This window comes from Vombatus ursinus, unplaced genomic scaffold (assembly GCF_900497805.2).
Source record: "Vombatus ursinus unplaced genomic scaffold, bare-nosed wombat genome assembly UNPS02014841.1, whole genome shotgun sequence".
Classification (NCBI taxonomy): Eukaryota; Metazoa; Chordata; class Mammalia; order Diprotodontia; family Vombatidae; genus Vombatus; species Vombatus ursinus.
In genome coordinates, this window is record NW_020954619.1 from 17,575,111 (window position 1) to 17,601,163 (window position 26,053).

The 26,053-nt window shown below is 36.9% G+C and overlaps 1 protein-coding gene across 2 annotated transcripts in view; it reads right to left on the reverse strand.

Moving 5' to 3' along the window:
• The window catches only part of PLCB1 (phospholipase C beta 1), an 840,557-nt gene that overhangs the window by 78,469 nt on the left and 736,035 nt on the right, over positions 1-26,053 (reverse strand). For both annotated transcript variants that reach the window (XM_027840410.1, XM_027840412.1), the window contains exons 24-27: positions 22,364-22,496; positions 17,473-17,526; positions 14,671-14,890; positions 11,106-11,286 (exon numbers count right to left, since the gene is read on the reverse strand). In XM_027840410.1, coding sequence (XP_027696211.1) covers positions 11,106-11,286; positions 14,671-14,890; positions 17,473-17,526; positions 22,364-22,496 — 588 coding nt within the window. The remainder of the gene's footprint in view (positions 1-11,105; positions 11,287-14,670; positions 14,891-17,472; positions 17,527-22,363; positions 22,497-26,053) is intronic.

A 26,053-nucleotide genomic window follows, 5' to 3' on the forward strand; every position in this document is an offset into this window, starting at 1 on the left:
AAATATTGTAATAGAAAGAGCACAAAACTGGGAGACCAGAAACCTTAGTCCTTCTAGGTTTCTAATTAACTAACCTTTTCTTCTTGTACTAGTCACTTTATGTCCTTTGGGCTCAGGGCAGCTAGGTGGCACAGTGGATAGAGCGCCAGGCCTGGAGTCCGGAAGACTCATCTTCTTGAGTTCAAATCTGGACTTAGCTATTTACTAGCTGTGTGACCCTAGGCAAGTCATTTAAGTCAGTTTTCTCATCTGTAAAATGAGCTGGAGAAGGAAATGGCAAACCATTCTAGCATCTTTGTCAAGAAAACCCCAAATAGGGTCATGAAGAGTAGGACATGACTAAAATGCATGAACAACAAAATCAACCAATTTAATTCAATACCACCACATTTTTAAGCATTTATTGAATAACTACTATGTGTAGGGAATTCTGCTACATATTGTAAAGACAAAGACAAAAATGAGATACGGAATTTGCCCTCAAGATGATCATAAGGTCATAGACATAGGAAGGAACCTCAAAAGTTTTCTAGTCCAGCCCCATCATTCTATAGATGAAGAATCGGAAGTCCTAGGTGGTTAAATGGTTAGTCAAACAGGTACTCAGTGGCATTGGTGTGACACTACTGGGTTCTCTTGCTCCAAATCCACATATAAAAATAAGTAAATACAAAAAAAATACATAAAGCTAAATCAAATCAGTTAGAGAAAGAGTGAGCACTAACTACTTTCTCTTCTTTAAATGATGGGGTTGGATTAGATGACCTTTAGGACCTTTTAGGCTCTAATATTCAATGATTCCAAGTATAGCGCTGAAATGAAATAATATTTTAAAATACTGATATTCAAAGTTTAAATATATTTCCTCATCTCTCCTTCCTGGCTTCCCTCAGTCCTCCTTAACCTTAAATACATTCCCTCTGGGATTATCTGCAATTTATCCTGAATATATCTTGCTCATATATTGTTATTTTGTTATTTGCATGATGTCATCCTCCAAATCCTTTTTTTTTTTTTGGTATTCTCAGCACTTAATACAGTGCTTGGCACATAGCAGGCATTTAATACACGCTAGGTGACTTATATAGGTATCTTGTCAAATAGCTCCTATTGGCTTTTAGATAAGGATGTTTTTGCCTTTCCTTTTATTCTCACTCTGTCCAATAAAATATAAATACAAAGAAAATGGAAGAGATATAGCAGAATTCCAAGCATTTTTTAATAGAAAGAAAAATACAATGCCTATTGTAAAGAGCTCATGCTAATGAAGGGCTTTTGAAGATAGTTAGTAAACAATTAAGCTGCACTCACCCAACTAAAGTAATTATAGACTCCTCAAAAAATCACAACTCACAGAGACTAGAGGCCTAAGAGGCCATTTAGTCCAACCTGTACCTGAACCAGAATCCCCTAACACTAAGCCCATCAAGTGGTCATCCACCTTTTGCTTGAACACCCCAAGTGAGGGAGGGATCTACTGTTAGGCAAGGCAGCCCATCCCATTAAGGCCTAGCTCTCTGTTAAATTTTTCCTTACAATAAGCCTAAATTTGACTCTTTACAACTTCTACCCATTGTTGTAATATAATCAAGAACAACAAGTCTATTCCCTCTTCCAATTAAGTATATCTTTCCAGTAAACCTTGAGTCTCTTTTTAAGGCTAAAAAGTCCTTGTTTCTTTTAGAGATCCTTATATGGCAATATTTGTCCTCTTCGAATATGAAGCATAACAGCTATATGGCATATTTTCAAAAATGTTCACTATCCTAATGAAAAGGAATAATGGGTATAAAATTCATGGAACTTGGGTAGTCATATTTAAAAAAATTATGCAAAACATTTTTATTAGACCCATTGTAAAACATACACCCAATAATGCAAGAAAATAAAGTAAACAGAGTTTGCTTCAGTCTGCACCACAAGTTCATCAGTTCTCTCTCTCTGGAGGTGAATAGCATTTTTCATCAAGGATCCTTTGGAATTACCTTGAATCATTTCCTTGACCTGAGTAGCTAAGTCTTTCATAGTTGATCATCACTGCAATATTGCTGTTACTATATATAATGTTTTCCTGGTTCTGTTCATTTCACTTTGCATCATTTCATATATGTCTTTTCAGGTTTTTCTGAAGCCATCCTGCTTATCATTTCTCATAGCACAATAGTGTTTCATCACAATCACATACCACAACTTGATGTAAAGTCTCAAATGCACTGGAACATAGCAGGTGCTTAACAAATGCTTATTCTCTTCCCCCTTTTTTCTTTCATACAATTCTCTGATGATATCATTTACTCTTGCTCTTTGGAGTCCTTCATTTTTGACATCGTTAGTTAGTGCTGCTCACACCTACCATTTCCCTCTGCTTAAGGGTTATTTTTAGTTCAGGTTTCACTGCTATACTCTAACACCAATAAAATATTTGTACTGAAAAGACAGGTCTTTGTTTTCACAAAAAACTTTGGGTCAGTAAAATTGCTTTGAAATTCAGCCTGAAAAGTTAGCGACCAGGTTGTTCCATGTCGGGTGAACCAGGCCATTAGGTGGCACGAAAGAGAGATCTGGGCCTGAAGTCAGAGAGACCTGAGTTCAAATCCAAGGTTAGACACTTATTACTGGGAGTGGTCTGGTATGGTTGGGGTTGGTCTGATAGAAGAGTGATTTCCTCTGTCTGAATGTAAAACAATGATGGGGTAGTATCAGCCCCTGTTCAAAAGGCATATAAACTGGGCACCCCAACCCCCAAATCAAGCCTAGACTGGCTTCCTCAGGGGACCTCAGCCTTTGTCTATAGCTCTGCATACATGTAAATGGCCAGCTTGAGAGAAAATAAATGCACAGACAACCTAATTCCTTTTGTGTTTCTTAGATAAAACTCTTCCAGGTTGATGATCCTCATAATAACCCAGGGAGGTAGGTGCTGTTATTATCACCCTTTTACATATGAAGTAACTATGGCAATTAGAGATTAAGTCAATTGTCCAGGGTCAGATCACTAGTAAATGTCTGAGGCTGGATCTGAACTTTGGTTTTGTTGAGGTTTAGAAGATTAGAGGTGCTGGGACCCCAAAATAGTGATACCCGGGTCCTGCCTGAATGAATTCAACCCAAGCCTTCTTTCAGCCACCGGCAAGGTTTATTAGAACATCAATCACAGGTGGGTGAGATTTTAAGAATCTGCCATATTGGCCAGACTTTTAAGGTTTCTAAGCATTTTTATCATTAATGCAAGTGGGAAGAATCTAAGCAGTCATATTTAAAAGTAAACCAAATCAAAGTCAGAAAATTCAACCTTCTTAGAAAAATGTTGCAAGGCATTCAATTTACAAATATTTTGTTATTGTTCAATTGTGTCTGACTCTTTGCGACTCCATTTGACAATGGCAAAGATACTAGAACAGAGTGACATTTTCTTCTCCAACTCATTTTACAGATGAGAAAAGTGAGGCAAACAGGGTTAAGTGACTTGCCCAGGGTCACATAGCTAATAAATATCTGAGGTCACATTTGAACTCAGGATCTTCCTGACTTCAGTCTTGGCACTCTAACCACTGCTCTACCTAGAGACCCTTTTAATATAACTTATATCTTAGTGTGGAAGGTAAAAGCCACATAGAAAAGTCTGTAATTTGGATAGTGACAGAAAAGGAGATGTCCAAACCTGCAGTGCATAGCCAAATATTTGGAGTAGGGTGCTCTGTGATGGGATTTGACTGTAAAGATTGATTCATTTAAAGTGAAGGTAGGTATAACCAGGAAAAGGTCCTCATTGAGACAGAGGCAAGGGCCATGTCTGGCCACTGTTTTTACTTTGTATGAAATGTGTTGCCCCAGCTCCTTGGTTTGATAAATGCATGCAATGAGTCAGGAAATTCCATGGGAAAAAAACTAAACAAAGCATTAGGCCATGGGAATTCCATTCCTGGAATTCTCACTGTAAACAGAATCCCTTCTTTCCCAACTGTCTTAAGTTCCTACACTGTTCAAAGTTTCATACCTGTTCTGACTTTATTTTCTTAGCTGCAGTTTTAGTCACTTCTCTGAATTATCCCTAAATGCAACAAATCCCAGAGGAAAAAAAATATATATTATTTTTTAACTCAAAGTTCCATCCATGTTTCAACTACAAATTAAAACAGTAATAACCAATGTAAAAACAAACCAAAAGGGCCCTTCTGGGTTACCTAGTTCAACCTCTCCATTCTGCAGTGGAGAAAACTGAGTCCCAGAGAGGTTCCATCTGTGGATGGAAGGGATTAGCACTGCATTCTAGATTCTATGGTTCTAGAGTGTTTCATTAGATCGCAGAGCTTTAATGCTAATAGGGACCTTAGATCATCGAGTCTAAATTATCATTTTAAGATGAGGAAACTGAAGCCTCAGAGTTAACAGGAGGAGCTCAGTGTTACATGGCTAATTAATGTCAGAACCAGAACTAGAACTCAAGTCCTCTTTCTAGAAAATTTATGACTCCAACATCACAGAGGTAGTCTTGATAGAAATCAGTATAGTTTTTTGTGCTCCTTTCTAAAAGCAAGCAAGCAAAATGCTCTGGAGTTTATTCTACTAATAAGTAAGGTAGGAGAATAACTGAATGAAAAAACTTTTATTAAGCATTAGGGAACTAATGGCAATTAGGTGCCATGTCTGGAGTCAGGAAGACCTGAGTTCAAATCCAGCCTCAGATACTTACTAGTTGTGTGACCTCGGCCAAGTCACTTAACTCATTTTGCCTCAGTTTCCTCATCTGTAAAATGAGCTGAAGTAGAAAATGGCAAACCACTCCAGTATATCTGCCAAGAAAACCCCATCATGAAGGGTTGAAGATGACTGAAATGACTGAACAACAACAACAACATTATTTTTGTTGTTATTGTTAGGATCAAAACGTGATAATATTTGTAAAACACTTAACGCAGTGCCTAGGGCATAATAAGCACTATGTAATTGCTAGCTATTAATAATGATGAAAATTATTATTACTTATTCCCCATACATGTTATTCCATCTACTGCATAGACTATTCCCATTCTGAAATATTCTCCCTCTTCATCACCTAATAATAATAGCTTTCATTTATATAGATCTTAAAGATTTGCAAAGTGATTTACATAAGGTTAAATCATTTGATCCTCACAGCAACTCTGGAAGGGAGGTGCTGTCGTGATCCCTGTATTATAAAAGAGGGAGCTGAAGCTAGAAGAGGTTAGGTGATTTGCCCAGGGTTACCCAACTAGTAAGTGTTTGAGGGGGGATTTGAACTCCTCTTCCTAACTCCAGGCTCAGTGCTCTACCTACTACCACCAATTCATCAAGGTGCCTCTAAAGTTTTAACTTCATTCAAAATGCACTACAGGAACTTTGGACTTCCTCCAGGAGTTCTTTCCTGTTGCCAGTGCTCATCCCTCACAGAATTCTTTTGAATTTGCTTTTTACATATGTTTTATGTACTCATTTGTACACATGCTTTTGTAAGTTCTTGACTTTTCACATGATCTTTTTCCATCACATTATACATGAACTTGTGGTGGAAAGAGAGAATGATCTCAAAAATGCCCTTCATGGCAGCAGGAAGTTAGATTTGCCAGAGATAAAGCATGAAGGGTATAATAAAGATCCGAATAATGAAGGTACACTGTACTTATTCCCTTTTCAAATTATGGAATTTTAAGGTTAATTGCTTGAGGGCTTATGATGAGATTGATGGATTAATATCTAGAGTAAAGGCAAAAAAAATTAGTTCATATCTCTATAGTGCTTAAAAGTTTTTACATCTTAAATTTTCATAGAGTGCTTTCATCATAATCACCTCCTCAGGTAAGCACAGCAAGAATTTCTAGTCCCATTTTTAAAGATGAATAAATTGGGGCAGCTAGGTGGCACAGTGGATAAAGCACTAGCCCTGAAGTCAGGAGGACCTGAGTTCAAATCACCGGCCCTGAAGTCAGGAGGACCTGAGTTCAAATCCAGCCTCAGACCAAACACTTGACATGTACTAGCTGTGTGACCTTGGGCAAGTCACTTAACCCTGATTGCCTCACCAAAAAGAACAAAAAACAAAAAACTAATATTAAACCTGGGAGGTAGGTGCTATTATAATTATCTCCATTTCGCAGAATAGAAAGTATCTGAGGTTGGATTTAAACTTCTGTCTTCCTGAATCTAGGTCGAGCAATTCACTTTGCTGACTCTAGCCCAATTGTTATTATAGAAAGACAGATGACATTTATCACAAATGTTTTCCCCAAACACAGTTCTGGCTGAATACATGCTTTGGCCTGGGGCAGGTATAGTAATGCCTTGTTCTCTCCGTTTCCATATCACCAACTTGAGATATCTCACTAACCACACTAAGACTGCCTCAACACTTGTCATGACAGAGTTTTTAGAGACAGTTTTGCTGATGAAAGAGTCACAGTGGCCTCACAAAGTTTTTCTATTAGGTCACAAGCCTCAAATTAACAGTGAATATGAAAGACAGGGTGAAAGTCATTTCTTTGGGGCCTGGCTCAGGCAAACTCCCTGGAGAGAACTGTCAGGAATACTCATCTTGATAGGAGAGTGTTGTGGCATTGTGGAAAGAACAGAGGCCCTGGAGTCAGATGACCTGAGTTCAAATCCCATGTGGCTTTGGGTAAGTGACTTAATCTCTTGAGACCTCAGATCCTTATCTATAAAATCAGGGGTTAGAGTAGATGCTCTCTGAAGTCCCTAGCAGGTCTAGATATGTAATACTGCCATCTCGTCTTTCTGTGGCCTTAAAAATTTGGGTCATTATGATGCTTAGTGCTTGACCCAGCTCCTGTTTCTGTCTACTAAATCCAGAGTACTTGACTATCATCCCTCTGATCTCTCATGATGTGAGCACTCATCTATCCTCTCCAGTTATTGAACCCCATTGTCATGTGTTGACTACTGCTTTTTTTTCTCATTGTTTCTAAATTCTTCAGCCAACACTCTCCTTCCCCACATCATTTCCCATCCCTTAATGCATTTTTTGCATGGATGAAATGCATTGAATTATTTTTTGGCTAACTTATTTTTGTACAAAATAGCACTACAGACTCGGGCCTGGAAGCAACCCTGGAAGTTATGTTAGCTCTATCCTTTCATTTTACAGGTGAGGATACTGAGCCCCAAAGAGGTCTATGACTTGACTAAAGTTAAATAGATAGTAAGTAAATTGCAGAACTAGATTAGAACCCACATCCTTTGATTCTAAATCCAATGTGCTTTTTCCATCAACCTGCAACGATATCCCCCTGGATATCTTAATTCATTAACTGAAATCTGTTCTAAAATGCTCAGAGGAGGAAAAAAAACGTTTTGTCTTTTTAATGAATAGTTAAGAAGGTTTGTTTTTTTAATTTTTAATTTTTTAAGTACAAGGCAAATGAGACAATGCTATTTAAGTACTGATGAAATCAAATGGGCTGAGCTGGTTGCTAAGTAATTTTCCCCTAACAGCTGAGAAGTTTTCTTGGAGTTAGACTTTAACATATGAGAGAAAAGCAACATGACTTTTTTTTTTTCCTTCATCATTTTGTTTCTGACTTAAAAGAGAAAACTTGCAGAAATGAAGGAGTAGAGAAAAAGTAGATTAGATTCCCTAAATCTAAGAAGACAGGGAAGTTGTATTAGGAACTGAGCAATGGTTTAAGGAAGTCTTGGCATCAATGCCTGCTAGCTAACCTTGGAGAAAGAACTTGTAAGGGCTATCATTCCTTAACCTACTGACAGCCTTTTAAGGGTCATGCTCCAGGACTTTTAGATGCAATAAAAGTAAGAGAACTTGAAGGTTTTTCTGAGAGTAGAACAGAAAAGATAAAGTTAAGTGGTAATTGATAACAGTTGGATTTAATGAGAGAAAGTATTTTACTTGTACCCAGATATTTGTATTTCATTAAATCTTTTTTAACTGAGTAAACAAGAATAGTGAGCCTTAGTTAAATTGTGCTGTTATTATGAGTTTTATGTCTATAGAAAAAGGATTATTTGCTTATACACAGACACACACACACACACACACACACATATACACACACTATTGCTGCTTCTCTTATCTAAACTTGAGGAGATCCCATATTTGCCCATTAACAGATATCCATTCAACTAGTGATAGCTACCAGAATTCTAAGCATCATAGCTAGGAGTAATACTTTAAACAGGGTTTTTAAAACATAGTTAAATTTTGCCATTTGAAAATCAGGAATTGTTGGTGCTGAACAATCATATCATGCAGTTGAAAAAAGCTTGATATGATTTCAAATAAAGGTTATATGACTAAGAAGTCCTAAATTCATGCACTAAGAAATATATAAGCTTAGGGAAAAAAAATCTTTGGATATAGAAATTGAATAAACTGATTATGTTACTGTCAGAATCTGAGGGAGATACATTTTTTATTATATTTTAATTTCATCATCAAAACAAAGTCTGTGCCATTGCAGTAGAAATTTCTGGAAGAATTGTACCAGTTTTGCTCTTATAATAGGCAAGAAAATTTAGTTTGAGATTTGCATAATCAGTTTTTAAGAATGATTCAGATAAGAGATTGCCTATTTAGAAGCACTATTAGTGAATTTTCTGATTTCAGTCATTGCAAACTGAGATGGAAGGGGACATAGATTATAATATACTATGTGTGATGGATGTGTCCTTCCCAGCTGGGTATGGATACATTCAAGCAAAACACACTTCACACTAAGTTGTTTTGAAAGGGAAGAATATGCTGAATGAGAGAGAAAAAAGAGTGACCAGGCACATTATAATATAACTAACATCATCATCCATCTACTGGTAGCCTTTCAAGAGACTCTAATAGTCGATGGCTAGCTCACTGTGGAGAAACCCACCAGACTTGGTTCCAGGAATAAGGAACAAAAATACAGGGAGAAAGAACATCAATATAATGCAAAGGAGGTGACATATATTGAGATAGGAAAAGCAAAATAAATCCCCTGGCTGACATACCACTTCCCCCAGTACATACGGCTTTGGGGTTCCTGTACCAATCAGCATAGCCTTGTTTTTGAGTGAAAAAAATTATTTTGCTCACCTGCCAACAGGGAGTAACTAAAAATGGAGAGCTAATGAGAAAACACTGAACTAAGCTTCCTATTTTAAGTTTTAAATTTGTGGCATTTAAAAAAAATGCATTAGCCAATGACATGCTCATAATCACTGTGTCCTTTCTTGTAATACCTCCAGTATCAAGGAACTCACTACCCCATGAAGCAGGCCATCATATTTTTATATACTTCTAAATGTTAAGAAGCTCTACCTTTCTAAGCTTATTTGATACTATTCCTTTGGCCACATTCTTGTTTTAGCCAAACTAGATTACTAGCTCTTTTCCAAATGTGATATTCCATCTCCTCACTATGCTATCCAAATTCTTTTCTTTTTCCAGCACAGTGAAGAATAGTATTAAATAAATAATTGGTAATTAAATTAAATAAATAATAATTAAATTAACTATTAAATAGTATTAAATAGAACCCTTCTCTGACTTTCCCTCACTCAACAAATTATTAATACCCTTTTCCTTCTTAAACTTCTATGTACTATTTATTTACAAGTCAGAGTTCCTTAGTCAAATGTTGGCTCCTTCAGGGTGGAGAATGGTGTCATTTTTGCTTTTGTAACACTCCTGCCTAGCACAGTTCCTTGTACATGGGTATAGGGATGGCAGCTGTGATTTCACTTGTATGGAGAACTCCTGGATGAGATAAACACCTTCTACTGATATGGATCAAACTTGACAGTTTTCAGAGAGGTGCTTAGAGCATGTAGAGGTTAAGTGATTTGTCCAAGGTCACAGAGCCAGTCACAGATGAAACTTGAACCAGTATCTTCCTGGCTTTGAGGCCTGCATTGAACATAATGGTGCTTAAAAAATGTTTGCTGAATCAAATTAAGCTGTTGAACTAAAACCTGTGGTTTCCACACGTTGGTCTTAATTCTTCCTTTGGATTTAGGTTTATTATGGTTAATCCCTCTTTGACAGGGTAGTACTTTCAATATTTTCAGACAGGCAAGCATGCTTCTTTTAAGCTGTCTCTTCTCCAGGCTAAATGCCTCAAGTTCTGGTATCACGTTGCATTTTTTTATGTTTAATTTTGTTTATTTTTTTTTAGTAAACAAAAATCTATTTTCTCCCTCTTCCCAATCCCCTTACCCATTGAAAAGAAAAAGAAAGAAAACTCTTGTAACAAATGTATAGTCATCTGATACCACTTTGAAATCCCTACGTGTAAATGGCTTCACTTTTGACAAGGACATGTATTAACCTACACGTGGTGCCTGGAACTTACTCCTTCTCATTTTTTCCTCCTAAATCCTGGCTTTAAGGCCTAGGTCAGGTGCTACCCCTTCCCTGATATCTCCAGTGGAAAGTGATCTCTTCTTCCTCCAATTTTCCTAGAACGTTTTGTCGGAGTTTTCTTTTTGCCCCTATTCCACTCTGCCTTATATCTTAGCCATTTGTTTCTATGTCATAGCCTTGCATGAGATTCATCCATATGTTGTGTATAGAGAACTGGTTTTGAAGCCAGTTAGACTTGGGATCATTCCCACCTCTGACACAATCTGACTGTGTAACCCTGGGCAGGTCAATTAACCTCTCAGGGCCCCGGGCTGCTCTCTGAGAATAAAAAGTGCGGAGAAGTTGCTGATCTTCATTGGATGAGAAGATTTCCTTCTCATCGCCTTCCTCTTAAAAAACACGTCTAGAAGCACACACATGCATGAATACCCACATTTGATTTTACGTGCTCAACTCCTAGGATCTGTAGTGTTTTAATCATATGTATTTAATAATACATAATATGTATTTAATAATATATAATATATTTAATAATACATACTATGCATTTAATCACACATGTAATATGTACTTAATTATATACTTAATATGTATTTGATTACATACATTATACATAATATGTATTTCATACATGTCTGTTGAAATGAAATGAATGGTTAAGTTTTGTGATCCCAAGAAATGTAGGCAGGGGAAGATTTTAACCCCAATAACGCAGATCTCTGGTCTGTGACTGGTTTTAAGAGCAGTTCTGAAATTGGCTTGTGCTTCTCTGACTTACCAGCTTGATGTGTTCTCGTTTCTGGTATTTTTCACTGTAATACTGTTCCTGCCGCAGATTCAGTAGCTGCTGCTGTTGCTTGTCCTTCAATTCCACCAGTTTCTGTGTCATTTCTGCATCCAGGGCAGCCAGGTCTTGTTCCATTGTTGAAGAGCCGTGATCAGGGCTGCTGGGTTCAGATCTGCAAAACCAAGCCCAAGAGATTCACTTGGAAAATTCAGTCAGTCAGTCAGTCAGCAAGCATTTATTAAAGGCTTACTATAAAGCTAGGCAGTGCAGTGGATAGAGCTCAGGCCCTGGAGTCAAGAAGACCTGAATTCAAATTCAGTCTCAGTCTCATGAGCTATGTAACCCTGAGCAAGTAACTTGGCTTCTGTTTGCCTCAGTTTCCTCCTCTGTAAAGTGCATATAATAATGGCACCTACCTCCCAGGATTGTTGTGAGCATTAAACGAGATAGTGATCATGAAGTGTTTAGTACAGTGCCTAGCCCACAGTAAGTGCTATATAAATGTTAGCTATTATTATTATAAATATCATCACCATCATCATCATCATCATCATTATGCTATACAACCCTGCTTTTCCCTGCTATACAACCTCTTCTGTTGTATCTGTACCAAAATAGCATAAAAGTACATGGAAGATCTATGAATTCATCAGTGGTGGAATTCCTACACCCATCTATGACATAGTAGACAAATTCCAAGGTGTTGTCTGAGGCATCCAGAAAATGAGTTACTTTGGAGGTTGGCAGAATTTGAACTCTGGTCTTCCAAATCTCAACTCCAACCTTGACGATGCCACACTGCCAAAATTGTACGCTTGTCAAGAAATTTAGGTGCAAGTGAAGAGATGAGGATGATTAAATAGGGAGGTTGATAGAGTTTGCAGAACATTTTAAAGAATGCAAACAAATGATCCTGAAGTGTTGGTTTTGGTTGGAATTGTGGGGTCATTTTTCTGACATTTGTATTTTTTGTACAAACACAAAAGACAGGGAGAGAGAGGGTTGGAGAAGAGGCTGACAGGATACTTCTTTTGCCATTTTAAATTAGGGCCACTCTGGGAGAGAAGAATAAACAGCTGCCCAGGATGACCACATTGGACTTCTACTTCTACTCTTTTCAACACAGTGACCCAACTGGAATGTTGATAGTTCATTTACTTGGATAAACTGGCACCAGGCAGCCTGTTAAGGCAGGCCTTTTCTTCAAATAGGAGACAAGAACTTGGAACTAAATAAAAATAAGACACGAGAGAAGCTAAAGTTATAGAGGCTTTCTCCCCCTTCCAAAGTATGGGAGAAAACTTAGCTACAGTTTTGTATCAGTATTTCTGTCAATGGTGCTAACAGATAATGATCAGAAAAAAATCTATATTGTTCATGGATATTAAGAAATTTTGATAGAACTAAACCTGGGACATCTGTTTTTAATTTAGGGGAGCATGTTTGGTCATTTCATATTCTCCATATGCAAGTGTGCCTAATTACAGCCTTTATGTGACAGCATGGGACCCATTTCACCACAAAGCTGGTATAACAAGATTCAGAATAATATTGCAGCCTAATTATTAAACATACTGAGGTAGAGCACCGAAGCTTTAGCAGTAGGCAAACAGCACTTCAGTTTTCAATGACAATGATTTCTCCAAATTGAAACCTCAGTTAGTACATAATATATTCCACATGTGCCTCTACAAAGTTATTCAGATCACTGACAGTCTTTAATTGTACCATGCCTTTTCATTTGTTCTTTTTCAGTACAAGGAACATTCTGGAAGTCTACTGAAAAAATTTTTAAAAAAAAATTAGTAATTTGTATTCTGTAGCTACAGGCCAATAGTTAGACTAATGATGTAAGGAGAATGCAATCCACTGAGAATTTCTAGCTGGAAATAAAATGTACTCTAAAATACAATGAGTCTAAAATGATAGTTTTACTTTAAAAAAATCTACATTTAATTTCCTAAACTCTGAGTTTTTTAATACTTGAAATAAAATTTTACTTTGAAAAAAAATATGAAGATTAACTAACCTTAAGGAAGGAACATGTTTGAGCCATAATGAAACAATGTTAACTTTGTTAACAGGAAACTAGATTTTTATTTCCAATTTTCTTTTGGACATTGAATGTAATAAATATTGTTTATGGAAACTGGCCATACACAGTAACATAGATTATAAATTTGCATTATGTATCTTATATGAGTGATCAAAGTAAATTCAAAGTGCAATAGAATTCCACAAAAACTGAATTTATCTAGACCTTGCTGTTTAAGACTAAACACATATTTAGCAGAAAAACCTTCAAATTAGTAGATAAAATACATCATATTTTCTTGGTATCTAAGGTCGTTGTTGTTTTTGTACAGTTGTTTCAGTTGTGTCTGACTTTTCGTGACCCCATTGGGGTTTTCTTGGTAAAGATACTAGAGTGATTTGCCATTTCCTTCTCCAGTTCATTTTACAGATGAGGAAACTGAGGCAAACAGGGTGAAATGAGTGCCCAGGGTCACAGACCTAGTAAGTGTCTGAGGCCAGATTTGAACTCGGGGAGATGAGATCTTCTTGAGTCCAGGCCCAGAGCTCTATACGTTGCACCACCTGCCTGCCTTTAGTATCTAAGATATCTCACTTATATTCTAGGCAAAAGGTAAGAGTCCCGAGTAGGGTTTGTAGAAAATTAATTGTCCTTTCCCCGGTAACCCCAAAGATGTGAAAAGCATTGAACAACAAATTAAGGAAAGAGAATGTGAAAATTTTCCACTATAAGTTACTGTCCTATCATGGGACACTTCATTGCCTTAAACCAGTCTTATGTGTCTCCTGTGTTTATCAACTGTTTTCAAAGCAAAATTCAGCCACAAGGATTTCAGTGGCTAAGGGTGTTTACAGTAATGCATATTTTGTTGTTGTTTAGATGTTTCAGTTGTGCCCGACTCTTTGCGACCCCATTTGAGGTTGTCCTGGCAAAGATACTAGAGTGGCTTGCCATTTCCTTCTCCAGCTCATTTTACAGATAAGGAAACTGAGGCCAACAGGGTTAAGTGACTTGTCCAGGGTCACACAGGTAGTAAGTGTCTGAGGCCAGATTTGAATTCAGGAAGATGAGTCTTCTTGACTCCCGCCCCAGCACTTTATCCACTGTGCCACCTAGCTGCCCTAATGCATATAGGGTATATTATTTGATCTCCATACTTCTCACTAGAGAGTCTCAACCCATCAGAGGAGGCTAAACTGAGGGGGTAGAGTATATTATTTTCTAGCACAATCAGAAATCCAGAGCAGGCAAGAACCTCAAAGGACATGTAGTCCAATAAACCTCATTTTCCAGATATGGTAATTGAAGTCTAGAGAATTCAAGAGACTTGCCCAAGGTCACAAAGGTAATTAGGGGACAGAGGTGGGATTGTAACATAGGTTCTCTGACCCTGAATTCGTAGCTCTTTCCACTCTACCAGATTGCCTTTTCTTAGAATAAAATCTTCAAGAACCTCAAATATCATGTGACTGGTTTCAGATTTTTGGTGTTAAAATAAGAAAGGACATTCATTCAACTTACTTCTTCTTGCTGTCCCTTTTTGCGTTTTTTTCTAGGACAGCCCTCCTTCGCAAGTAATCATTTTGGATCTCATTGTACTTTGTAGTGTGTTCTTTGATGAGGTCAGTGGTTTTCTTGTGATGTCTCTTCACAAGGTCTTTCATTTCTTTGTAATGTTTCTTCTGAAGTTTAACAAAAGACTTCTGCTGCTTTAACTCTTCAATTGTCTGGGCTTCCACATCTGCAAAAAAACACAGTAGCAGATAACTAAAAGGACAAGTGTTTTAGGAACGTTCAACCAAAATTTACTAATGGGTCAGATTCCTTCTTTTGGGGATCCTGGGAAAGATGGGCCAATATTATTTTGCAGAATCTATATCCAAGGAATTAAAATCTTTGGATAAGCTGGAGTGCTGCTGTTAATATATTCTGAATGATACTACGTGGACCTGTCATCAGCTTATTGTTCTTAATGTTTGTGGCCCTAGATTAAAATATTCAGCTTGTAATACTGAAAACTTTTTTTTAAAAAATGCAATGTTTGAATAAATCAAACATTTTTGTGACATTAATAACTATATATATGGAAAGAAAATTAATTACAGAATGGATAATAGGTTGATACTAGAGTAATTGACATTATGAAAAATCCAGTCAAGAAATTAGCACCCCAAATAGCTCACTGCTTAGGTTTTCCCCCAGAGGTAGAATGCATTGCATCCTTACCTCCATTTCTTCCAATCTTTGGTTCCCTTCAAGGCTAAATTCATGTGCCACCTGCTATATACCAGGCCTTTACTGATCTGCTTGGTTGTGAGTTACTTTCTCCTATAATTTTGTATTTTTATTTGTGAACACGTTATATGAAATCAGGAAAATATGGGCAGGAATTATTTCACTCAAGTACCTCTGGCACCTAACACAGCACCTGGCACACAGGAAATGCCTAATATAGGGTTGTTGAATCAAATGAATTGAAGATGGCTCCAGCCTTTCCACATGTCTGTTTATGTGGGTGGGTGGATGGGGAAACAGTGATGAGGGTTATATACCACCTCTGAACCCAGATAAATCACAATTCATATGACTGCAAAGTTAGGGACACTTTTAAAGCTCATCCTGCTGTTTCTTGATCAAAAAAAAATTTGTTCTGAAATCCTGAACTGAAATATCATCTCATAGATTTGTTGGTTGTTTTAATGGTTTATCATTTTATTTCACAGTTTAAATCTGGACATTATTCAAGTGCCTTTCTATAGAGACATTGAGGGGAAAAGTAGGTACCTTTATTTATTGGCTCTCGGGTTTAAATTGACTTATTCTTTTTTTAATGTGTGCTCTTTTAAAATTTTCATTATTACATTTTATTTTATATTACTTTCATTTCTGAATGTATTTAAACAAATAGATTAAATATAGATGCAGCGAGGTAGCATGGGGATAGAGCACTGGGCCTGGAGTCAGGAAAATACTGGGTTCAACGCTGGCCTCAAACACTAATTGTGAGACACTGGACAAGTCATTTAATCTCTGTCTCAGTTTCTTCAACTGTAAAATAGGCATAACAATAATCCTATTTAGCAGGGTTGTTGTGACGATGAAATGAGATATTTATAAAGTACTTATGGGCCTGGTACTTAGACATTGTTTCCTTCCTTCCCCTCCCCTTATCTAACCAGTCATTTCTTGAAAGCAGTTCAGCAAAAACAACCAAATACAACAATCTAGTCTGACAGTATATATAATGTTCCACACCCATACTGTCCTTCCTGCCTGCAAGGAAAGGAGGGAAGTACATTTTTTCATCTCTTCTTTGGGACTTAGCTTGATCATTATGAAAACTGACTGACTCTATAATTGGTTAATTGATTAATATAATTGGCTAATATGTCTCATGTGTAAATTCTTATTTGTCTAATATGTGCCTGTAAATTTTGGTAACCAAAGGTTTACAATATCCACTTAAAAGTGTTTCAAGTACACGGAATGTGGGAAGTACATTTATATGACTGATAAAGAAGTACCATAGGTATATTCATAGGATCTGAGAGATGGAAGAATTCTCAGATGTCATTTAGCTATAATTATTATCAAAAGTACATATGATTCTGTGTTTCCAACTGCCAACTGTTTTTAGTTCTGTAATGGGTCTATTGAGGTCACTGTGATCAATTGTGGTTAATATTATGATCAATAACTCATCCATGATTATTTTGAAATTTTTATTTCAATACTTTAAGAGTTTGTGATTTCTTCATTGTCAGTACTGCCTCCATCAATGAAGAATGCAACTCACCTATGACTCATAAATGGTTTTTAAGAGTTGCCATGGCCAAAACAAAAAAGAAATTGTCCTGTGTTCAGGCTAGGACAAAGACTTATCAAAATTAGCTATAGTACTTAAGTCTTCACATGAAAGATAATACAGTATACTTGGTTGCATGTGCCAGAGTTTGTGTTTCATTAATAAAGGCTTTACAAAACCTAAGTCACCTCCATGCTACATTGAGGTATCAGAGAAAGGCTTTAATGGAAAAGCATGTTAGTAATCTCTATTTAAAAACAGATGTTACTATTTAATGAGTCATTATTCTAGGGCTTAAGACACTCTCTGATTGCGAGTCATTCTTCAATATTTTTGTCATTGATCTAATCCCTAACTGATACTAAAACTGGTGTTTATAAAGTGACAAGTTTCCTTATGACAGAGAAGAAAGGTTAAGGGAATATTCAAATAAAGGGAGTATCTGAGTGTGCACACACACATCCCTTTACCTTAGCCTGAAGCAAGGAGCTCTGGGTATTGGGGTATTTTTACTTTACCTGTTAAGACGCTCTGAATAAGATCTTCAGTTTTTGCAGGTGCTTTTACCGAACCTAAAATTAAAGAGAAAGAAAAGATTTTTTTTTTTAGTTGTCCTTTTTTTTTTTTGTTTGTTTGTTTTTTGGTCTTTCCTTGCATAAAGTATGTCTCCAAACTTAGGTTGTTACACAGAGAATGCAGACATTGCGAACAAATACTTATTCCATTTTCACTTGTACAGCTTGGAAACAAATCCTGGAAAAAATGAAATCATGAATACAGTTCATGTGGGCAAGGAGAGGAGAGAATTTTATTCAGGGATGCTAAATACTCAATGCTTTTAACCAAATACAACATAAGATTACTACTGCCACCTTTTGGCACAAATGAAAATAGCGAAGTTTTGAAGTATAAAAATCTATCATAACTTTGGTGTTTATAAATGTGAATATTTGCTCATGGATTCTAATGACTTAGATTTTAGATGGTACATGAATCACTGGAGTCTATATCTGGAAAATATTTCACTTGAAAGTTTTTTTTTTAAAGTTTTCATTTTTAGACAGGCAACATAGTATTGTGTAGGGTGGTAGCCCTGCAGTCAGCAAGAATTCACTTCATATTCTACCACTGACACTGGTGACCATGGACAATTCACTTTATCTCTCTGAAGCTCAGGCAGCTCTCTAAGGCTATAACTTAAAGATGATTAAATATGTGCCTGTGTGGAGGAGATCCCACTGAGTGAAACCACAGGTTCTTGACATATCTAATACTTCAGGGATTGCCTTTATTTTTTTATGAAACTGACAAACATCAAGATAAATATTAACTTTTGCAAAAACAGTTGTAGTAGTGGTAACAATAACAAAAATAATTCACATTTCTATTATACTTTAGAAAGCACTTTCCTAAAACAGTCCTGGAAGTTATGTGGTAAAAATATATCCATTTCACAGAGGAAGAATTGGAGACTCAGAAGACTGAAGTATTTTATTTTAAATCCTTATGCTTTTGCAAATGTGTGACCTTTGGGCTTTTCCCACTTTACTTAATGTTGGTCATTGTAGGAGCTGAGATTTGAATCCAGGAGTCCTCACTTCAGTGCTATTTGCACAATTTCAATGAATTTCTTCATTTGTTTGTTTTGTGCGACTTGGTCTCACTATCTTGCCCAGTCTGGAAGTGCCACTACCACTCATTGGCCGACCCTGCCACTGATAAGCCAGGAAGCTTTGACCTGCTCTGTTTTTGACCTGGACTGGTCTGCCATTCCTTAAACAGCTGGCTCTTTCTTCCCTCCCCATCACCTCAAGGGCTCATAATGAGTAAACTTAGGGTAGACACCTCAGCACTGAGGCTCAGAAGTCTACTGCTCTAGAGATCCATCAGCCTTGGCTTCCATTTGTGTATTAGGAGAACTAAATTTACTATTTGAAGAATTTTATTTTTTTTTTTTGCCAGTATTTTCACCAACCAGAATCTTTCAACTAATGAAAGTTATGAGAAATATTGTGCTGATAATAATGTGATGAGATAGAAACTAACCAGAATCACTCACTTGATAAACATTTATTATATGCCTTCTATGTACCAGGCACTATGCTAAGGATACAAAAAAGAGGCAAAAGACAATTCCTGCCCTCAAGGAGCTCTCAATCTAATGAGGGTGACAACAAATATACACAAATAATAAACAGGATTAACAGGGAATAATTAGCAGAGGGAAAGCACTAGAATTAACAGAGGTAGACAAAGGCTTCTTGTAAAGAAGCTTTTAGTTGGGATTTAAAGGAAGTCAGGGAAGCCAGTAAGTGGATATGAGGAGGGAGAGCATTCCAGGCCTGGGGGACAGCCAGAGAAAATGCTCAGAAGCGAGAGAAAGAGTGTCTTATTCATGATACAGCCAGGAAGTCAGTGTCATTGGATTAAAGAGTACATGGCAGGGAGTAAGGTATAAGAAGGCTGTAAAGGTAGGAGGCGCCTAGGTTGTAAAAGTCTTTGAATGCCAAGTAGAGCATTTTGTATTTGATCTTGGAGGTCATAGGGAGCCATTAGAGTACAGTGAATTGGGAGAGTAAAACATAGTTGGACCGATGCTTTAGGAAAATCACGTTAGTGCCTATATGAAGGATGGACTAGAGTAGGGAGAGACCTGAGGCAGGCCAACCCACCAGCAAGCTAATGTAATAGTCCAGATGTGAGGTGATAAGGCCCTGCACCAGAACGTTGGCAACATCAAAGGAGAGAAGGGAGTGTATTCAAGAGATGTGCAGTGGATAGAAAGCTGGGTCTGAAGCCAGAAGACTCATCTTCCTGAGTTCAGATCTAGCCTCAGACACTTACTAGCTGTGTGACCCTGGGCAAGTCACTCAACCCTGTTTGCCTCAGTTACTCATCTGTAAAAATGAGCTGGAGAAGGAAATGGCGAGCCACTGCAGTATCTTTGCCAAGAAAACTCCAAGTAGGGGTCATGAAGAGTTGGAAATGACTGAAACAACTGGACATCAAATTCAAGTTGTTTGAAAGGTAGTTGGAGATGCAAGGCTAGTGGTTAACAAAGAGGTTGAGGCAAGATAGGTAGATTTCAGATCACCAGCATAGAGATGGTAATTAAATGTATGAGAGCTGACGGGATTAAGTGAAATGGAGAGGAGAAAGGGACTCAGGAGATGCCCTGTGGGACACCTATGATTAGAAGGCATGATCTGGAGAAGGATCCACTAAAGAGACTGAGAAGGAGTGGTCAGGAGGAGAACAAAGACACTGTACTATATAGTGACTCCTTTTCCCTTTCTTTGATTTTATTATTCACTTTAACAAATACAATATTTTTCATTTTAACAAATACAATATTATCATCTATCATAACACTAGAGGGCAATATAAATATAAATATATAATATAATATATATAACATATGAATATAAAAAAATTTTAAAAAAGAGGGCAAAAGAAAAATAATACAGGTCTTGCCTTCAAGAAGCTTCGAGTCCAAAGAGCAACCCAAGACAGTCACATGAAATAGACAATAATGTGACACAGCATATGATTAAATAAATGATAGAGACCACATGTGTAATAGGACTACAGGAAATCAAATTAAAGTCCTTTTCAACTCTAAATCAATTAATCAACAAGCGTTAATTAAGCACTTACTAGATGCAGGCACTGTGCTAAGCACTGGGGATAAAAAGAAACAGCAAAATTGCCCTACCCTCAAGAAGTTCATATTCTAATGGGAGAGATAAGATGTACATTATAAATACCTATTTATACAAGATGTATGCAAAACAGAAGAAATGTAACCTAAAAGAAGGCACTGGCAGCTATGGAGACTGCGAAAGGTCGCCTACGCAAAGTGATATTTGAAAGTTGATTCTTAGCTCTTGAAGGAACTAAGGGATCCTGAATGATTGATGTGAAGAGGGAGAGTATTCCAAGGTAAGTGACAACTAGTTCAAAGGCACAGAGACGAGAAATGGGGTGTCTTGTGTGAGGAAGGGCAGGGAAACCAATATGGCCGAACCATATATTCTGTGGAGGAGAGTAATTTGTAAGAAACCTAGAAAGATAGGAAGCAACCAGGTTGTAAAGAGTTTAAAATGCCATATGCAAGAGATAATGGGTAGCCACTGGAATTTATTAAGTATGAGGATGGCATGAGTCTACCTGTACTTTAGAATGACTTTGGCCTCTTTGTGGAGGATGGATTAGTGTGGGAAGAAACTTGAAAGTGAGAAAACAATTGGAAGCCTATTGCAATAGTTCAGGTTGTGAGAAATGAATATTTCTCCCTTATATTCAATAACTAATTATTGTATTAGGACCAAGGTTTTCCCCCTTTTCTACTTCCTCATTCAGAAACCAACCAGTGTAAGAAACTTCTCTTAGACATTTAGCCAGGCCAATATCTAATCAGACAGCAAAAGAAATTCTAAGTTCCCACTAATTGGGTATATTCCTGCTCCTTGTATTTGCTCTGACAGGTCCTGGGAAAATGCTGATTCCCCCTATTATCAAGATAGGTAACATGGAAATTGATGTCTCTTTGACCATTACCTAAGTCAAAGTTTGCCCACCTCCCATTTGATCAACCAATCAAATTAGAGTAGGCACCCTTTGGGAACACCTCCTCTAGAAGGTCATATAAACTGTGACCCCCATTACCATTAGGAGTCTTTGGTCTAAGAGAAATGACCAAATGATTATCCTTTTCTTAATAACCTGCTGGCCTTCTTAATAAAATGATTAAATTACCCAGAAACTATGTCCCTCTAATCTTTTTAAATGTCACAGGTAGAAGGTGATGAGGGGTTAGACCGCAATGGAAAAAGGAGAGAAGAGTACATATGTAAGGGATAAAATGACAAGATTTGGCAATTGATTGGTAAAATGACCTGGCAATTATTTGAAAAGAGATAACTGAAGCCATATTAAAAAAAAAAAGATTTAATGAAGGATGAGGTGGCCAGATAAAGGCTCATGAAAGAAGGGGAATTTGAACTTGACTTTGAAGGATAGGTAAGATTTGCATAGGTGGATAGGAAGAGGGCAAACATTTAAGGTAGATACAACATTATAGTAAAGTTCAGATTTGGAAATGATAAATCTTCCCACAGCACTAAATAGCTATAAGCCAATGCTTCAAATGCCTTGCATGATAAATGAATGACAATCACTGTTAAACCTTTCTCAAAAGGCGTAAGAAAGATGAGTAACTTAGGTTTGATCAGGGAGTATTAGGCTTGCTTGCCTGCTAAGTATTAGGCTTAAATTTGCTCAGGGAATAAGTATGAATTTCTCATTTATTTTTTCCATTCAACAATCCATGTGGTTCCCTTATATATCACACACAATATTGAGAATTAGTTTCCTTATGTTTTATACAAAACTTGTATTGTCAGTTACCTGGGGCTGGTTGACTGTGGACAACCTGAGATGGTGGTTTCGGTGCCAGTGATGTAGTGTGATTGACTCCATTCTCGGCTGGTGCTGGTCTGGGTTCACTCTTAGACTCTGTTGGTGTTTCCCCAAGATCAGCCTGAAAATAGAGGTAATACATTATGTTTATCATCCTTTATTTTTTTAAAAGTATTTCTTATTTCTATGTCTTTGGTCTCTGAACCAACAAGACGAGGTCGCATTTTACAGAATTTGTATTAGTTCTTTGATTCTGAAAGATAATCTTAAACTTTCCTTGAAAAATGGATATAACAAATTTGAAACATCACGCCATAAATCTGTAAATGTATGAGGCATATGAATAGATGGAAACATGGAAGAGTTTTTACCAACCATAGAAGAAATTATCTAGTGTCTTCCAAATCAACTAGCACATTGCCTTGCATTAAGTTGGAACTCAAATATCTGTTGAATCAGTTGAATGAGTTTTCTTTCTAATAAAACAGTCACATTGGGAGGTACTGCCATTGTTCCAAGGTTCAAAATTATTTTTAAAATTTCTTTTTTAGCCAAGTGTGGTGGTTCACCTCTGTAATCCCTGGTAGCAGAGAGGCTGAGTCTCATAGACTGCTTGAGATTGGTAGTTCTGAGCTACAGTGGGCTAAGTTTGGCATTAATATGGTGACCCTCCTCAACCATCTCTTCCCCCCACCCCTTCCACCCTCCCACCTCAGTTAATAGGCACAGGAACCAGACTGCTTAAGGAAAAGTGAAGTAGTCCAGGTCAGACACAGCAGGGCAAATCTCCTGTGTCAATTAGAATGTGGTTGAACCCGCAGATAGCCCCAGGACTTCTAGCTTAGTCAGGATAGAGAGTCCGAATCTTCACAAAAAATAGATAGAAATATATTTATCTATATTTTTTAGAGCCTATGCGGCCTTCTTCTTTTTGGATATTTTTAATGGTGTCAAAACTCCATGCTTTGAGGAATAATTTTAGTTATTTACTATTTTTTTTAAAAGCCAAGTCATTGGGTACTATATCTGGCAAATACAGTAGGTGATCAGACCAGATAATATAATCATTGGTAGAAAATGAGATGGGATTATAAAGTAATGAGGCTGGTTTTCCTATGTGGCTAAGTAACTCAATTTGAAGATAATTTCAAAGGACTGTTTCAAAATGTTTTGAGCAATGAAATCATCACTTCAAAAACATATAGGTTATTTTAAGGCAGCAGAGGAAGGCAAGAAATCCTCAGTTTATGTACCCAGACAACAATATCAAGTATTTGATAGGTCTGGTGTCTAGAACATCAAGTGATTCTAGTTAATGACTAACATTTATATATGTGTTTTCAAAGTACTGTGTGTATATTATCTCATTTGAACCTTCTAACCTCTGTCTGAGGTAGGTATCATAGGTGTTATTATCTCCATTTTATGGAGGAGGGATACTGAGACCCACAGAGGTGAAGTGATTTATTTACCTGTGGTCACACAGCTAGTAAAGGCCAAGTTTGGATTTGAATCCTGGTCTTTATGATTTCAATACAACACTTGGTCCACCTGTCACAATGACTTTAATTGTTGCAGTAGTGATCAAAGAACCCTGACTGATGTTATTTTTCTGAATGGTTTAATTCTTACCCTCTGGTATTTTCTAAAAGAAGAGCAATCAAGCACAAAAATACAGGAAAATTGAGTGTGAACCCATTACCTTGTTCACAGAACTAATAAGAGCCACAATTTACTCGACAATTCAAAAGTAGATCACAGGTTCTTAACCTTTTTTTTGTAGTCATTGACCCCTTTGTCAGTCTGGTGAATCCTATGGATCCCTCCCAGAATAACTTTTTTAATACATAGAGTTACAAAGGAAACAAATTGTATTAGAATAAAGATATATTTTTTTTTCCTCATCCAAGTTCATGGACCCATTGCAATTTATTCACCGATACTGTGGATCTCAGGTTAAGACCCCCTAGTGTAGATGTTCCCTTCAACGCTATAGGTTATAACTATTCTATGCCTTAATAAATTATAGTGAGTGCTTTTGGACAAACAAATGCATCACTTAGTGGGCAATATTTTGGTAATGAGTCATTCTGCATTTATCTAGGTTGGTCTTTGGACAAGAGACAGAGGGTGCCCCTGAGCCCTAATTTAATTTTTTTCCCCAAATTCTTAGGCCCTGCCATGGTTTATACTTTAGAATCACAGACTTTAAGAATACAGAGTCACATCCACATGCTGTTATTAATCACCACAGAAGGTTTTAAATGGAGAAAGTGGGAGAAAAAATTCTATACTGTTTTAATAAACATCTTAGACTCAAATTTGAGCTCCCTACTCTACTCTAATATGTAGTTGTACTTCTTGTGGAATCTCAAATGTAGTTTTTCATCCTAAGTCATATATGAATGATTTACAAAGCAATTTTCCAGACCCTGTACCAGGGTCTACATTCAGCACTCTCCCCAACAATTCTATAAACAACACCTCAAGCTTCCCATTGGCAATATTTCCCATTACCATAAATGGCATCATCATCATATTAGTAGCCCACTGGATACTACTGTTGATTCTTCTGCTTTATGTCTGTATCCGTACCTAGTGATATACACACACATGCACATACTATATATATGTGTGTGTGTGTGTGTGTGTATGTATGTGTGTGTATACATGTATAGTTGAATATTCTCTACTGACAGTATTATCATTTCTGCTTTTAAACATTATTTGAGTCCATCCATTTTTTTCTTATTTCCCATTGAATTCCTGGACCTGAAATAGCAAGAAGTATCTCATTATGATTAATAAAATGTTTGAACTGAGCTGATTTCATCCTGCTGCATTTTTAACACCAGTGAATTTTAAGTTGCATTATTTGGATAAGACTGGCTGAACTATTCCTATCAGCTTAATTTCTACACCAATCCTAGAAAATCTGTGATTCCAAAGATCTTGGGATATAAGGTGAACTTGAAGTTCATTTGGATCTGTTAGCCCAGTCTGGATCTCTAATGACTTGCTTTTGAGGGGGACTAGTGTGAAGAAATGGAAAAGGTACTAAATTTTGTCAATGACCTAGGTTCAAATCCTAGTAAGGCTACTTATCACCTCTATGACCTTGGAGAAGTGATTTGATCTCCATGGGGCTCAGTTTTTTAATATATAAAACCATGGAAATGGAGTACATGACTTTTAAGGTCTCCTTCAGATATAAATCTATGATTCCATGTTCAAAACTGTTTTCCAGGTTTGACAGTTAGTTGACCTGAAGCTAGTTTCAGCCCCAAAGAAAAACTACCATTAGGAACTATGGCCTATAACCTACCTAAATATAAAAAGTTTGAAAAAAAAAAGTAGATGCTTGGAAAGGTAATAAACCAAGGTAGTTTCTAATTATATCATTTGGCTCTAGGATTATCCTTAGAATGAACAACTTAAGATAGACAGGAAAACAATGAGGTTGTCTATTCTAATAAGCTAGCTCATCATTTTGCAATCTTATTTACAAGCATTTCATGTAGCTGTTTACCCTTGGGTACCCAAAATTATTTCTCTAAGAAACTCAATCAAAGGAGTCAAACTCAAGGTGAGAACAAATAACCAACTGTGTCTATCAAACAATTTAATCTTGTGATAATGAGCACAATACCTTATTTATCATACATAAGTTATAATGAT